Source organism: Panthera pardus, unplaced genomic scaffold (genome assembly GCF_024362965.1).
Source record: "Panthera pardus isolate Hobbes unplaced genomic scaffold, ASM2436296v1 HiC_scaffold_24, whole genome shotgun sequence".
Taxonomy (NCBI): Eukaryota; Metazoa; Chordata; class Mammalia; order Carnivora; family Felidae; genus Panthera; species Panthera pardus.
Genome location: NW_026526810.1, coordinates 127,104,269 through 127,118,803, shown reverse-complemented (window position 1 = coordinate 127,118,803; position 14,535 = coordinate 127,104,269). Strand labels below are relative to the sequence as shown.

The following is a 14,535-nucleotide window of genomic DNA, read 5'->3' as shown; positions in this document are numbered from 1 at the left end:
TTGTAGCCCAATATAAGACAGCTGGATGCTCACATCTGCTGAATTCATTCTCTTGCAATATGTTGTTTTGGTTAAAGCATATGAAGAAAATGCAGCCTCACACAGATGTATAGTTGGAAAAGGGAAATATATTTAAATAGTGTTTCCATGAATATTCTTTGATGTTACGTTAAAATTCTAACACTGCATCTGGGTGGCTCAGTCGGTTAGCATCCGCCTCTTGATTTCGGCTCAGGTCACAATCTCCTGGTTCATGGGATCAAACCCCATGTTGGGCTCTGCAAGGACAGCATGGAGCCTGCCTGGGATTCTCTCTCTCCCTCTCTCTCTCTGTCCCTCCTCAACTCGTGCATGCACCCTCTATCTCTCTCTCAAAAATAAATAAACATTTTTTTTAAAAAAAAAGGTTTTCAAAAAAATTTTTTTAATGTTTATTTTTGAGAGAAAAAGACACAGCACGAATGGGGGAGGGGCAGAGACAGAGGGAGACACAGAATCCGAAGCAGGCTCCAGGCTCTGAGCTGTCAGCACAAAGCCCAAATCGGGGCTGGAACTCACAAACCACGAGATCATGACCTGAGCTGAAGTAAGATGCTTAACCAACTGAGCCACCCAGGAACCTCAAAACGCTGGTTGTTTTCTTAAAAATTAGGCGTAATGTGGAATCTGAAAGATACCGATAACTTTTTATAGTGTTACATATTAAAAGTGATTGATTTATCTTGCACTTTGAATGGATCTTTTATTTGTGTGCTATTTTGTACCTACAAGCTTTAGTTATTTGCAAAATACGGTTCACCAAGTTACAGGAATCTTATAAACCTTGACAATATTTTAAACCTCACGTTTGCAAATATCACTACCAACCCCATCAGCAAAGCCTTCTAAGTTTACGTTGTCCATCTCCTGGTGATGAGCACAGCTTTCCAAAATTCTAATTTTCACTTGAAAGTTTGAATTTTATTGGATTTAGGCAACAAATGCTGTCAATTATTTTCCTCAGAGTGACAAGCTCACCTCGCTCATCTCTGCCAGGATACCCAAGTCTGAAGAGCTGTGTCATTATTTCAAGGAAAAAATGGCGTTCCAAGAAGAAAGCGGCCAGTGTAACTCACAACTCAGTTCCCCAACTGGCTTTCTTCGAGACAAACATCACGTATCAGCGTGCGGCATACCTGCTTTAGGCACACTTCCCAGCCTGCCACCCAGAGCTTTAAAAACCTTTTACTGAAAGGATTTAATACAATTCATGACTTTTACTGCTTCATCGAGGCCATTCTTAAGTGAAACGGACTCTTCTTTGGAACTTCGGGCGTGTGGCAACGCAAAATGCGGTGACTGCTGTCGTCTGGCGCCACTGCCTGAGTTTATGCTACGGCACCAGCACCTTTCCCGCCACCGTTTTCACTCGGCAACATTAAATGTAGGCACAGTGAAAAGGCAAATAGCATCTTACCATTACTATGAGAAGTGGCTTTGACCCTGGGGACTCCCTGAAAGGATCTCAGGCCCCCCTCCCAGGAGTCCTCACACCATACTTTTGAGAACCGCCAGATTCAATAATCACAGTACATATATACGCCTGCATTATTATGGAGTTATTAAAATCAATTAAATTATTCAAAAACATCTGAATGTTTATAATATACTCATCTATGCATCAGAAGTCAAGATAGTGGTTGCTTGGGGCGCCTGGGTGGCTCAGTTGGTTAAGCGTCCGACTTCAGCTCAGGTCACGATCTCACACTCCGTGAGTTAGAGCCCCGCATCGGGCTCTGGGCCAATGGCTCAGAGCCTGGAGCCTGCTTCCGATTCTATGTCTCCCTCTCTCTGCCCCTCCCCCGTTCATGCTCTGTCTCTCTCTGTCTCAAAAATAAATAAACGTTAAAAAAAAAAAAAAATTAAAAAAAAAAAAAAAAAAAAGATAGTGGTTGCCCTGGGGAGGGGACAGGAAGGATCGGGAAGGGAACGTCTGGGTACTGGTGATATGTTTCTTGGTCTGGGTACAGGCAAGAGAACACGCACGCCCTTAACATTATGTTGTACACCAATGGACATTTAAAAAATCTGTACTTTTCTGGCAAGAGTCAATATGTGGAAAGTGCTGCTATTATGCTGAGATGGGAAAGACTCAGAAAAGAGTAAGTGTGGGACTGGGGGCAGGAAGAATAGTAAGTGTTTCGGATATGCCCAAGTAGAGGGGAAAACTAACAGGAAACAGAGAGAGAAGAAACAGTCCTACAAGGGGAGAAAGGAAAGAAGCCTGAGCATTAGTACCACTTACTAAAAAGTCAAAAACCTAACATTTCACGTTACAGCTCCAAATGTCCCCTTCTACGTTTTCCAAACTCAAACCGCTTTTAATATTTTTATTAACTCCTCAAATGGCATATCTGCCTTAATTGAATTTCTAGTAATTATTATTTTCAGATTCAGTGTTTCTTATCTGAAGAAACTATTTCAAGTATTTCTGAGCCCTTTTAAACTTTTTTTTAAAAACCTTTGTGTTTCTAAGCTATTCAATAACCCAAAGGACAGTGTGTACTTTGATTTGCTTATTCTGACTCCTTCCTCACCGATTCCATATTGATAGTGAATGTATTTGAGATTTTCGTACTTTCTTAAGTAGAGTTAAAGACTAAGGTACCCTTATCACTCAGCTTTTATCAAACTAAACATTCCTTAAAATGGTTCCTAGGAAGGAAAAATAAAGTGTCATCTAAAACACTGCACAGCTTTGGCAGTTATCAACCCATTCAGTATCAACTGCTATAAACTTTATAGGTAATGATACTAGTTTTGGAAAACTGATAGATTTGATGAGTTGGTTATGAAGCAAAATAGCCTTTGGTCATTCGGCCAATTGTCTTGCTCCCATAACAGGAGATAAAGCAGCAAGTGCAGATACAGAAACAAGTTAGGCTATTTAGTGGGGAGAAGATAAGGGACTCTTGTCTGCTTCTACTTCTTAGCTAAGTTTGAAACAAGTTCCTGTGCTATGAGTGAGGGCTGAGAGGGGCTGTGGGATATTTGGGGAGAAAGAAGGTGCGAAGCTATCTTACTGGAGTAGGACAAGGAATATCCTACAACATGCTGGGCTGGTGGTTAAGTGTCGGTCTGAGATGTGAGGTCATGAATGTGAAGGGAAACCTATCCACCCAGTGGTGCATTAACACTAGTAACAAACATAAGGTTGCCTGGGTAGAGGCATGGCCAAGCAAAGGGTTTAACCAGAGTCACAGCTTTGCCAGGTGGTTACAATAAACAGGAGGCTAACAGAGTTAAAGGTGTTTCTAAAGTAACAATGGAGCATTAACTAGAAGCTGGAGCAATGGATAGTCAAAGTGGCAAAAGGTTCACAAACTGAAAAGTCCCAGTGGGACCACAAAATTGCTGGCATGGAGTATTAGAGCAAGTCAGCTGTAAGATCAGAGTGGGATGCTTGAGGTAGAGATCTTTAAAGATAACCCATAACAAGGTAAAGGGTATGACCACAAGAGTAGACAGCACGGTTGTGGGAAGGGATGGCTAAGGTGGATTGGAGGAAAAGATCATTAAGAAACAAGGTGTCAAGGAACTGAGAGGGCCAAGGACTTGGACAGATCACACATACGGAAGCTAGAGTCATCAAGAAGGCAGTCCTGAGTGAGTGGACAGGAAGACTGTGGCCCAGGTTAAAGCCACCAATGAGTAACAGAGAATGACCAAGAGATCAGGAAATGTCAGAAGGGGTCAGTATACTGTCAAGTCTGATGGCATAACCCAGAGGGAAGACAAATGGCTTGAAAGCTGCGATACGGAAAAAGGACACCTACCCCACCCAAAGGGCATAAGGCGTGAAAGAGAAACAAAGAGCACCTACTTGGGAGGCCCACAGGCAAAGGAGCATGTTAGGAAACAGCCAGATTTCAATTTCAATTAGGGAAAGGATGCAGACGGAACTTTTTTCACAGAGGGATTAAAAACACAGCGTATGTGCTACCCTCTGGGCACGGTTCCAGAGGATACCACGGAAGGGTTAAAGAATGACAATTTCCAATTAAGGAGCTCTGAAATTTGTGCTGGGAAAGGCTCTCAACTCATAAAAATCTGGAAACAACTTCAAGCTTAATTTCTGGTCACTGATTTTTATAAGCATCGTGCATAACGTGTCCCCCAAACGGTTTTACGACAAAAGTTCACATACAAGCGCTTACCTCTATTTCTGTAATTTTTTCGGAAGGATTATCAATTAGGAAACGTGCTAAAGTCCCAGGAGTAGTTCTGTAGGTTAGAATGATTGAGTTTTTAGGGTCCTGACACCACTGAATAAAGAGATCCCTTGAAAATCCACATTCCAGGTCGGGCTGGCTGGCAAGCACCACTTTAGGGCTCGGTACCCGGGCCAGGTCAGAAAGACCGTGGCACAGAGAGAGGTGGCGGAACTGAAATGGATTATTTCTTTTGTCTTCAAAACATCTCATCAATTTGTCACTCATCCATTCTACCTGGTATGGGGGGAAAGGATGACAAGAAGTAGAGAATACTAGACTGTAACTTCAGTGTCTTCTACAAAGCCGAAGAGTTCACGTAATGCCTTTTTTTAAGTCTTTCCCACCAGTGGTTGCTTAAACTTGAACCGTTTTGATGAGCAGCTTATTTTCTGCTCTGTCCCCAACGACGACATCCTCCCACCCCACAGTTCATCCCTAAAAATCCAATTCTGCATTATATCTCAGTTACACGTCACCTTAAATCTTACTGAGAAAGCAGAGTACAAGTTCTAAATAAATCTCTTACCCAAAATTTCTAGTTCAAGGGAAAGAGTTCATTCAGAAAGGGAAAAATGGATTCTACCATTTATATCCTAGGAGGTATGTGTCCCCATTTTACAGAATGTGATACCACGCATTAGAGGAGAAACAACTTACCCAATTGGTAAGATGGGGACAAAAACAGAAGCTACTTCACAGGGTACATGAGGATTACATGAAATATTCCACAGAACACACAGTACAAGTGGTTCTTTTTTAGCTTTTAGTACCATTATCACCACCATCATCATCAACCTCTTTCACAGAAAAATAAAATCCAAAGGACAACTAAAACATTGCTTTCCATAAGCCCAATTTCTGTAGCAACCTTCTTTATTACGAAAGACAAGATGGAAACAAACCTGGGACTTCGAAAACTCCACCACATTGTAGCTGACATTATTCAGGAGTGCCAGTGAGTAGACTCCTAGCCCTGCATCTTTAGTTCTCCAGATCTGGTCAAGGAGTTGAGCAAGTTCCAAAACTCTGCCTGCAGTGTCCACTGCTATTAACACATTTCCATCACCTCGAAGCGTTTCCAGGACATTTGCTAGAAAACAAGAATATACATTCTGTAGCAAGCATAACAATACCTTGCTACAAAATTGAAGATGACGTCATCTCCACGTTTTTAGTATAAAGACTATAAGTTATAAATGAGCACTCAGGCCAAGTGCAAAATTAAAATTCCATTCACGTTATTACAACTACTTTTTGTACATCCTGTGAATGTATCCTCATAGGAGTGAAGGACATTGCCATTAACTCTACTTTTTTTCACTGAAAAAACTGTAAATCAGTGGTCCCCAACCCTCTTCACCGAGAGTACACAGGAACAGTGACATTCAAGGGGTGCCTGAGTGGCTCAGTCAGTTAACAGTCAGACTTTGGGGGCGCATGGGTGGCTCAGTTGGTTAAGCATCCCACTTAGGTCATGATCTCGCCGTCCGTGAGTTCGAGCCCTGCATCGGACTCTGTGCTGACAGCTCAGAGCCCGGAACCTGTTTCAAATTCTGTGTCTCCCTCTCTCTCTGACCCTCCCCCCATTCATGCTCTGTCTCAAAACTAAATAAGCGTTTAAAAAAAAAAAAAATTTAAAAAAAAAAAAGAGTCAGACTTTGCCTCAGGTCATTATCTCACAGTTCGTGAGTTTGAGTCCCATGTCAGGCTCTGCACTGGTGGTGCAGATCCTGCTTGGGATTCTCTCTCTCTGCCTCTCCCCTGCTTGTGTGCTCTCTCTCTCTCTCTCTCTTGAAATAAATAAACTTAAAAAAAGATTTTTAAAAAGAAATAAAATGACATTCGTACACTACACCGGGGTCAATTATTTATAATTTTGTTATAAATGATTCCCAAATGTATACACACACATGCACACATTTATACTTTATGTTTAGACTTTAATCTAGAGCATGGAAATCCACTTTGAAATATTTGGTAAAAACAAACTCTCGCAAAAACAAACAAAAAGACGTAAGAATTGAATAGGTGACTAAAACATAGGACACAGATTATGTGTTTAAGTAGGGCATGGAGCCCAACATGGGGCCTGAACTCACAACCCTGAGATCAAGACCTGAGCAGAGGTCAAGAGTCAGATGCCCAATCGACTGAGCCACCCAGGTGCCCCCACAAGTTATGCTTTTTATTTTTTTATTTTTTTAAAAAAATTTTTTTTTTTAACGTTTATTTATTTTTGAGACAGAGAGAGACAGAGCATGAACGGGGGAGGGGCAGAGAGAGAGGGAGACACAGAATCGGAAACAGGCTCCAGGCTCTGAGCCATCTGCCCAGAGCCTGACGCGGGGCTTGAACTCACGGACCGCGAGATTGTGACCTGAGCCGAAGTCGGACGCTTAACCGACTGAGCCACCCAGGCGCCCCAAGTTATGCTTTTTAAATAGAGAGATGAAAGCAGTGGTTTCAAACGTGTAAAAGCAGGATCCATTTTTCTTGTTGAAATCCCATGCAGCTTATAAAAAAAGAATAAAAGGTAAAGCAGCTAGAGCCAAATCAGAAGCAACCAGGGATGGTCCGGAGGCTCCTCTTTAGAACCAAGACTACTAGAATGTAAGACACCCAACACCAAAATCAGTGGACTATTTCCACCCTCGTGTATCTCCTTGGTTCATTTTTTTAGAGTGTAAATGTTTTTCTAAATGATTTCTGTGAGCTCTTTATACATTCTGGCATTCCCCAGACACATACCAGTGAGTGCCAAATAGAGCTAGCTATGTGCTGAAGGGCAGGGAGAGGTCAATCTTTATAACTATCTCACAAAAGCTAAATTCAAAGGAACTAAAGCATCTTTTTGTACAAAATAATGATAACATCACATAATATTTTTTCAAAAATACTAGAGTTAACCAAGCTCATATGACAAGAAAAGTGTTAAACAAAATAGAAAAAACAGTATTTCACACTACCATGCACTTCCACAGAGGACATTAGGTAATACATACTCAGAAGTTGTTCGTCTCTCTGTTTCCTCCGAGGCTGCACATACGTAGCATTAAATGAATCTGTGATAAGCAGGGAGGGTCTGCTTAGCATTTCCAGGGAACATCCATTTAAATGGCTATAACAAAGTTGAAGAAAAGAAATATTTTATATCACCTCAAATAAACAGTAGCTTATCTCACCTAAAAAACAAGCAACTTTCTTTTATAAGATTTTCCTCTAACTATAAAAGTACACATGCTCATTGATAAGAAATCTAATATATTAAAAAAAATTTTTAAAAAAGGAAAATTAAGATCTTCCAGCATACCACCACTCAGAGAAATCGATACATTATTCTGGCATATATCCTTCTAAGCATATAAACACAGTTTTCTATGCATATACGTGTGAACGTATTTTTTAAAAGTGACATCCCATGTCTATATATTCAGTTCTATACCCTGGTTTTCTCCCATGACCTTAAAATTGGTTTCTAAATCTATTTTTCTAACAACTGTAAGAACTCCCTACTGTGTGTTTTATTTGATCACTTCCCTTTATTATTTAGGTTACTTTTCTTGTCATTATAAATAATCTCAAAGAACATTTTGGCAAAAAGTTTCAATTGCATTTCTGATGGTTTCTTTAGGACACATTCCTAGAGATGTATTTACTACAATATACAATTTTGCTAACTGGCTTGCAGAAAGATTTAACCTTTTCTAGAAAGCTCTCCCTTGTCCAGAAAAGTTCAACCAGAAAGAATGAGCAACTCACACAATATTTCCTGGAAGAATATTACCATTTAAGAGTCATTTTAATGGTATGTAATTTTAAAAAGAATTATCATTTTAATTTTACATTATAACTTTTGTCCATTTTGTCACCGGCATCTTTTTGATTGGTTAATATCTGGTCTTCTACATATAAATGTCTTTAGCCAACTTGCTGCAAATATTTTCTCTATTTTATTGGTCTTAATTATTTCAGACATTTTGAATCTGTATATAACCAAATCTATCAAAGTTTTCTGTTGTAACCTGGTCCGGTAACTTTACACTTACAAACTCTTTTCCAAATCAGAGATTAGACTCATGAATGTTGTTTCATTTTCTATTTAATTTTAATCCATCTAAAATATATTTGATAAGCAGTAAAAAAAAAAAAAAGACACAAACTTTCCCCCAAAATGTCTGAATACCATTACTCAAAAATCCATCCTTTACTCATTAATCTGTGACTATAAAAGCCTAAAATTCATTACTTATATATCTCTAAATAGAAGATCCAGAAGATCTTGAGGCTTTTGTAATCTAATACAAAATAACTATAAACTTAATGTACAGAAATTACAAAAGAAGCCTCTACAAAACAATTTTATTGTAATGTTGTGAATACAAAATGAAATATTTAAACTTACAATTACTATGTTCCCTTTTAAAGGGAGTCTGACTTCATTTTTTTTTTAAGGGAGTCTGACTTCAAATGTAGTTATATGATAATTACTAACTTTATTAAAAAAAAAAAACCCATCCACAAAGTTCCTTTAAATAGCAGGTGAAGTAGCATATAAGATATAATTTTATGTACAAAAATTAATCTCCTTTCCAACATCTCCAGGGAGATACCTGTTTTACAGAGTGGATACTTACGTGTAAATTTGTAAAATATATTTTATCTCTTATATCAAAGTTTTCCCTTACAGTGAAAATAATTAAGTTTGAAAACGTTCACTACTTGAGGCTTTTAAATAGTTCTAGATTTCTGGTTAAAAAAAATAATAACTTTTTAAGTTTCCCCCCAAAGAATGAAACACCAACTGCATCTCCGTTAGCTTTTGTCTTGATATACCTACATCTCCCTCTTGTGGTTAAAGTCAACTGCGTAGACAATTTCTTCTTCTCCATCTTTGACTATTTTCCATATTGTTCCACCTATCATATGACCAGCTGGCAGAGGTGTGATAGACAAGCCATGTCCTTTACCTGTGTCAAAAAGATAATGACAATACTCAGATTTCTTTTACAATCCTAAAGAAAGCTTATTTACTTGTAAACTATTTTTAATAGCTAATATATACAGTGATACAACATTCCAAAGTAACAAGGCATACGATGAAAATGCAAGTCTCGCTCTCCTGTCCCCCAGCTACTCCACTCCTTCACTACAAACACTCTTGTCATATTGTTAGGAATTTTTGCAGACCTATTGGTGCTTATAAAAAGTAGTATATAGAAATCAAGTTTAAAAGCCAATACACTATTAATTACTTAGTACGAATGAATACATTTGAATATTTTTTGTTTTTACTTATTTATTTTGAGAGAGAGAGAGCAAGTTAAGAGTGGGGAAGAGGCAGAGGGGGTGGGGGAAGAGAGAGGGAAAAAGAGGGAGGGTGGACAGAGAGAGAGAGACAGAGACAGAGACAGACTCCCACACAGGCTCTGCAGTGTCAGTGCAGAACCCAATGAGGGGCTCGATCTCACGAACTGTGAGATCATGACCTGAGCCGAAATCAAGATTCAGACACTTAACCAAGTAAGTCATCCGGGCACTCCAAATACATTTGAATATTTACACTGTACATACAATCATCAAATGTTTCTCCTTCTGCTAACCTCTAAACTCACAGAGTAACCATTCAAATCTCATTATGGTAAAAAATCTATCCTACAGAAAAATTAAGCGCAAGCAAAACTGTTGTGACCATTGTTATTTCTTGACTAAATCACCAGAGTCCACTGTTATGCCATTTTTTCAATTTCATTGCCAGACTTCATATTTATGACAACCTTTAATACCTATCTCTCCACAGAGGAGAAATGTATACTTAAGAGAGGACTTCCTGACCTAATTACGTAATAAACTTCTTAATATCCGATTCTAGAATTCAGTTATCTGCTACTATGCCGCCAAGGCACTGCATCTCCTTCAGGCCTGAACACCACCTCCAGTCACCAGAGCGGCTTTAGCCCCTCAACCCCACTGTGAAGTCCTAGGAGGAGGATGCGGCCACATCACCTTTGTGCACCATACACAGGAAACAGTAAGTTTTCCCCGGCTGCATGTGAAAAGGCTTGAGCTATTAACGTTTTGTTGCTATTTAGCCTGGACTATTTTAAAATCCAAATGACTTGGGAGAAGTTCAGCGTCCATATCAGAACTAATCAGATGCTAATCTTTGCTTTTTCAGACCACAGGCCCTAGGATATTTACTACAAATTCTCCCTGGACTTGTCAGCAGCTTAAACCCTGTTAGTCCAATTACTACTGCAGACATTCTTTTACCTTTCAAATTCACAATCTGAGAGAATTTTAACTGCTGTATTTTATCAAAGGCTGCATCCACATCGTCTAATGTAAAGAGCGTAAAGTCCTCTGTGTTGTGTCGAGACTAAAAGAAAAACACAAATAAAAGGTTAAAAATGATCACTGCAGGAGTACAAAAAGCTTTTTTTGACCGTTTCACTTACCTGGTAAAGATCATACATGAACATCTGTCCCATTTTATAAACAGGAATGGTCGCATAGATCGCACAATTCAGCCCCAGCTTCCCGACAGCAGACGGGAGGGCACCAAGATGAAGAGGATCAGGATGGGACAACAGCACTGCATCAATCTGGTGAACATGCCTACAAGAACAGGATCAAAACGCTCTCTCCGTTTCTCCAGACTTGTTTTGAAGAGTAAAGACTATGCTGGGGTCAAAGAGGAAAACTAAGAGCTAAAGTTACGACACCAATCAATTTCAGTTATTACTACCCCCATGTTGCATAGATATCACAAGTATGGAATATGTTGCACAGAAACAGGTGATGTCTATACACATCTTTTTCAAAAAAAGGAAAAAGAGGGGCGCCTGGGTGGCTCAGTCGGTTAAGTGTCCGACTTCAGCTCAGGTCACGATCTCACGGTTCCTGAGTTCGAGCCCCGCATCAGGCTCTGTGCTGACAGCTCGGAGCCTGGAGCCTGCTTGGGATTCTGTGTCTCCCTCCCTCCCTCTCCCCCTCCCCCGTTCACACTCTGTTTCTCTGTCTCTCAAAAAATAATAAATAAACATTAAAAAAAATTAAAAAAGGAAAAAGAGAACCAGTAGACACACCACACAGAAGCTGATTTTGATTGGTTATCTTATATGCCATTAATTTAGGTTGAAGAACTCAACTTGAAATTTCAGAAATTGTTCATTCAGAAATGGCCACACGTTTATTATGGATTTTTGCCTCTGCTTTTTAGCATGGTGCCTGATAGCACATTCTCTACAGTGAAACTTCAATCAATCAATAAAGCACACACTCTCAGTGACAGAGAAAATTAGGAAAAAAAATGTTTTGCTACAAGTTCTAGTTTCCAAACATTTCAGTCCCCTTTCCTTCCATAATTAATATAACTGAAAACATAAGTGAATTTTTCTTTGATGGATCAGTATTGTTTTATATCACATGGTCAGTATTCTGGGCACCAATTCTCAGTGTAGAGCCTCAACACATAGAAAGTAAGCAAATGTGATCTGACGGCAGACCTTCCACAGGGAAGGTTTTTTCCTCTTCAAATTCTTCTAAACCTAATCTTCTCTAAAATTAGGGTGCAAAGATCTCCACTGGGACCCATTAGCCAAGTAACAATTAACATTTTACTGAATCTCAATAAACATAGCTCATAATACAATCAAAACTTTAAAAATGAAAACAGTCACTTTTTGGCTCTTTGGCATGCAAAGTCAGGTCTTTTACTATAAATCAGAGGAAAGAGAACATACACTGGGTCACATCAAAATGGTATCATGGTGTAGAAAAGAGAAGTTGATTTAACTGAAGTCTAAAAATAGGAGAAGTAACTTACTTCCTCAGGGAGTCTATAATATCCATAGAAAAGTGCTCATCCCAGCCACAGTCCAGGAGAAACCTAAACTCGTCAACTTGCAGAAGATAGCAAAGAGCAGACTCTTCCTGAACCCCCGAGAGGGTAGTTAATTTGATAATAGATGTCATTTTTGGTCCAAAAACAACAATCCAAAAAGTTCTTTTAAAAGAAATAAAAATATAATTAAGCACACATCATAGTCTAACACACGTAATAGACAAATTAACATTGTATCAAGTTTCTAAGTGATTAAAAATTCCATAAAGAGAGAAATCAAACACATTAAAGACCTACTCCCATCACTGCTAAATTTGAAAACACAAACATGACGTTACACACTCTTGTTGACAACGAGTCCTTCAGCGGCTCCTCAGTGTGGCTTAATGAAAAGCTGTGAACTTTAGAACCAGTTTCAGATCTGAAACTACTACTATGTGTGTCTAAGCAATTAATTAACCTCTCCTCACTTATGTATGCCAGTCTATAAACATGAGTATTAATAATTCACATAAAAACGATGTTGAAAGATTTCAAATAATGTGTAAATTACACAGACTAGAGAACACCAAGTTCCCCAATAAATGAATGTATAATGAATTAACGAACTCATCCTCCAAGGTGACTTTGTGCTTCCTTTATTTTGCTCTGTGACGGCAATGATTTCACTGCATTACAATTAGTTTCCATGTCTTTCTCTCCTATTAGACCAGTGGTCCTTAAATAAACAGGCATGCTTGAGGATCTGATAAAAGTTTTGCACTTTCTTCTCCCCTCAGTCGTCAGGGAACAAACAAGGCACACATACTCAAAGAAATCCTTTTTAGGGAGTTTAATGTTAAGAACACTTGCACTGGAAAGTAAGCAACTACAAAAGACAGATGTAGAATCTTAAGCTTGCAATTCCTGAGAGAACCTGACACACAGTAAGTGCACAACATATATTCGATGGAATTTACGTCGAGATGCCTACCGTATGAATTTCAAGGTGTAACATGAACACATCTATTGGGATTTCAGACCTAGAACTGCGTGCTATTAAACACATGTGACAGAAACACCGATTAGCAGAGTACAGCTCCACAGCAACATTTCAGACCTTAGCTCCTCACACTACATTAGTCTTCCCTGGCCAACTGTGCAAGTTAGGAGAGGTCACGCATACCTGATGGCCTCTTACCAGCTGCCCAAGGTCCTATCAACACACTAAGGTAAACTGACTGTCACCTTTCATGACAGGCTGTCAGGAGGCTAATCCCACCTCATGTCATCTTTCCTCTCGTCAGTCTCAGCCAAAGATCCAAGACTCCTGGGTTATCCATGATCACCGACGTGCACATCTGCCTGTCGGATCCAATCCCCTACTTTCTATCCCTCCCGGGTCCTTCCAGTACGTTCTCTGGGACGATGCCGCTCACACTCATCTGTAACCGCACCTCTTCTCTGAAGGTCCTCTTCACCTGGTAATCTTCACAGAAACTGGTTCTCCTGCCAGAAAACCTCACACGGTTTTCTTCTTCCTCTTGCACCCCCTGTGCCTCGAAAGCAGGAAGTATGCGTTCCTTGCTCCTCGCTGCAGCTCAAACCAGGTCTCCTCCTTCCTCCTTCAAATACTCCAGTCCCACAGAGCCTCACGCCTCCCAGCGGGCTATGAGCCTTCCCTCTCTCCTCCTCGCTGCTGACATCCGTTAACCTGACCTCATTCACGGACGACTTTCATTCCTGACTTGGTCTTCTTAGTAACTTCACTACTGACTCTGGTGCCTGCCTTTCTCCACTCCCATAACCCTGTTTCCCGTCAGCCACCCACCACTACAGGTATGCCCTAGACCTCTTCACCCGTGAGCTGCACCATTTCCAAAATCTGACCTTCCAGCATCTCACTCTCTCACTACTGCTTCGCTCACTCAGCAATCCCACTGCAGAAATCCTTCGGCCTCACCGAATCCCTCATCATCCACCAACCATGGTTTCACCCCCTCCAGTCTCCATTCACATCCTTACCATCAATCCACGACCCATCATGAGTATCTTGCAAATACCATCACGTGTCTTGTTGCTCTAGTCCTTCTTGGTACCAACGCGGCAAAACCCCAACCCCGACTGACTCCAATCATTTGCTCTGCCTATTCCAGGAACTGTATGTTGCCGGGGGGGAGGGGAGGGGATGGGAGTCAATCCCGCAACTGTGCGACCTGCTCTTTCAATTCATGGTCAAAGGTCCCGAGGAGGCACTAAGCACTACCCACTAACCTGAGTTTTCTTCGCTGGCTGACCACCTCTGAGACTGCTACTTGACATCGCCTCTTCTCTGCTCTAGCATCATGCACTGCCCCCTCCGCCCTACTATCAGTTCATAATCTCACTTCATTCTTCAATCAGAAAATAGAAGTCATCAGACAAGAATTCCTTTTCCAATACCAAATCTATTAATGTATC

At 40.2% G+C, this 14,535-nt stretch overlaps 1 protein-coding gene across 2 annotated transcripts in view; it reads right to left on the bottom strand.

Annotated features, from left to right (window-relative positions):
* The window catches only part of CPSF2 (cleavage and polyadenylation specific factor 2), a 32,966-nt gene that overhangs the window by 12,821 nt on the left and 5,610 nt on the right, over positions 1 to 14,535 (bottom strand). For both annotated transcript variants that reach the window (XM_053889715.1, XM_053889713.1), the window contains exons 3-9: positions 12,079 to 12,258; positions 10,709 to 10,868; positions 10,524 to 10,629; positions 9,091 to 9,220; positions 7,256 to 7,371; positions 5,156 to 5,343; positions 4,197 to 4,487 (exon numbers count right to left, since the gene is read on the bottom strand). In XM_053889715.1, the coding sequence (XP_053745690.1) occupies positions 4,197 to 4,487; positions 5,156 to 5,343; positions 7,256 to 7,371; positions 9,091 to 9,220; positions 10,524 to 10,629; positions 10,709 to 10,868; positions 12,079 to 12,227 (1,140 nt within the window). In that variant the 5' untranslated portion in view covers positions 12,228 to 12,258. The remainder of the gene's footprint in view (positions 1 to 4,196; positions 4,488 to 5,155; positions 5,344 to 7,255; positions 7,372 to 9,090; positions 9,221 to 10,523; positions 10,630 to 10,708; positions 10,869 to 12,078; positions 12,259 to 14,535) is intronic.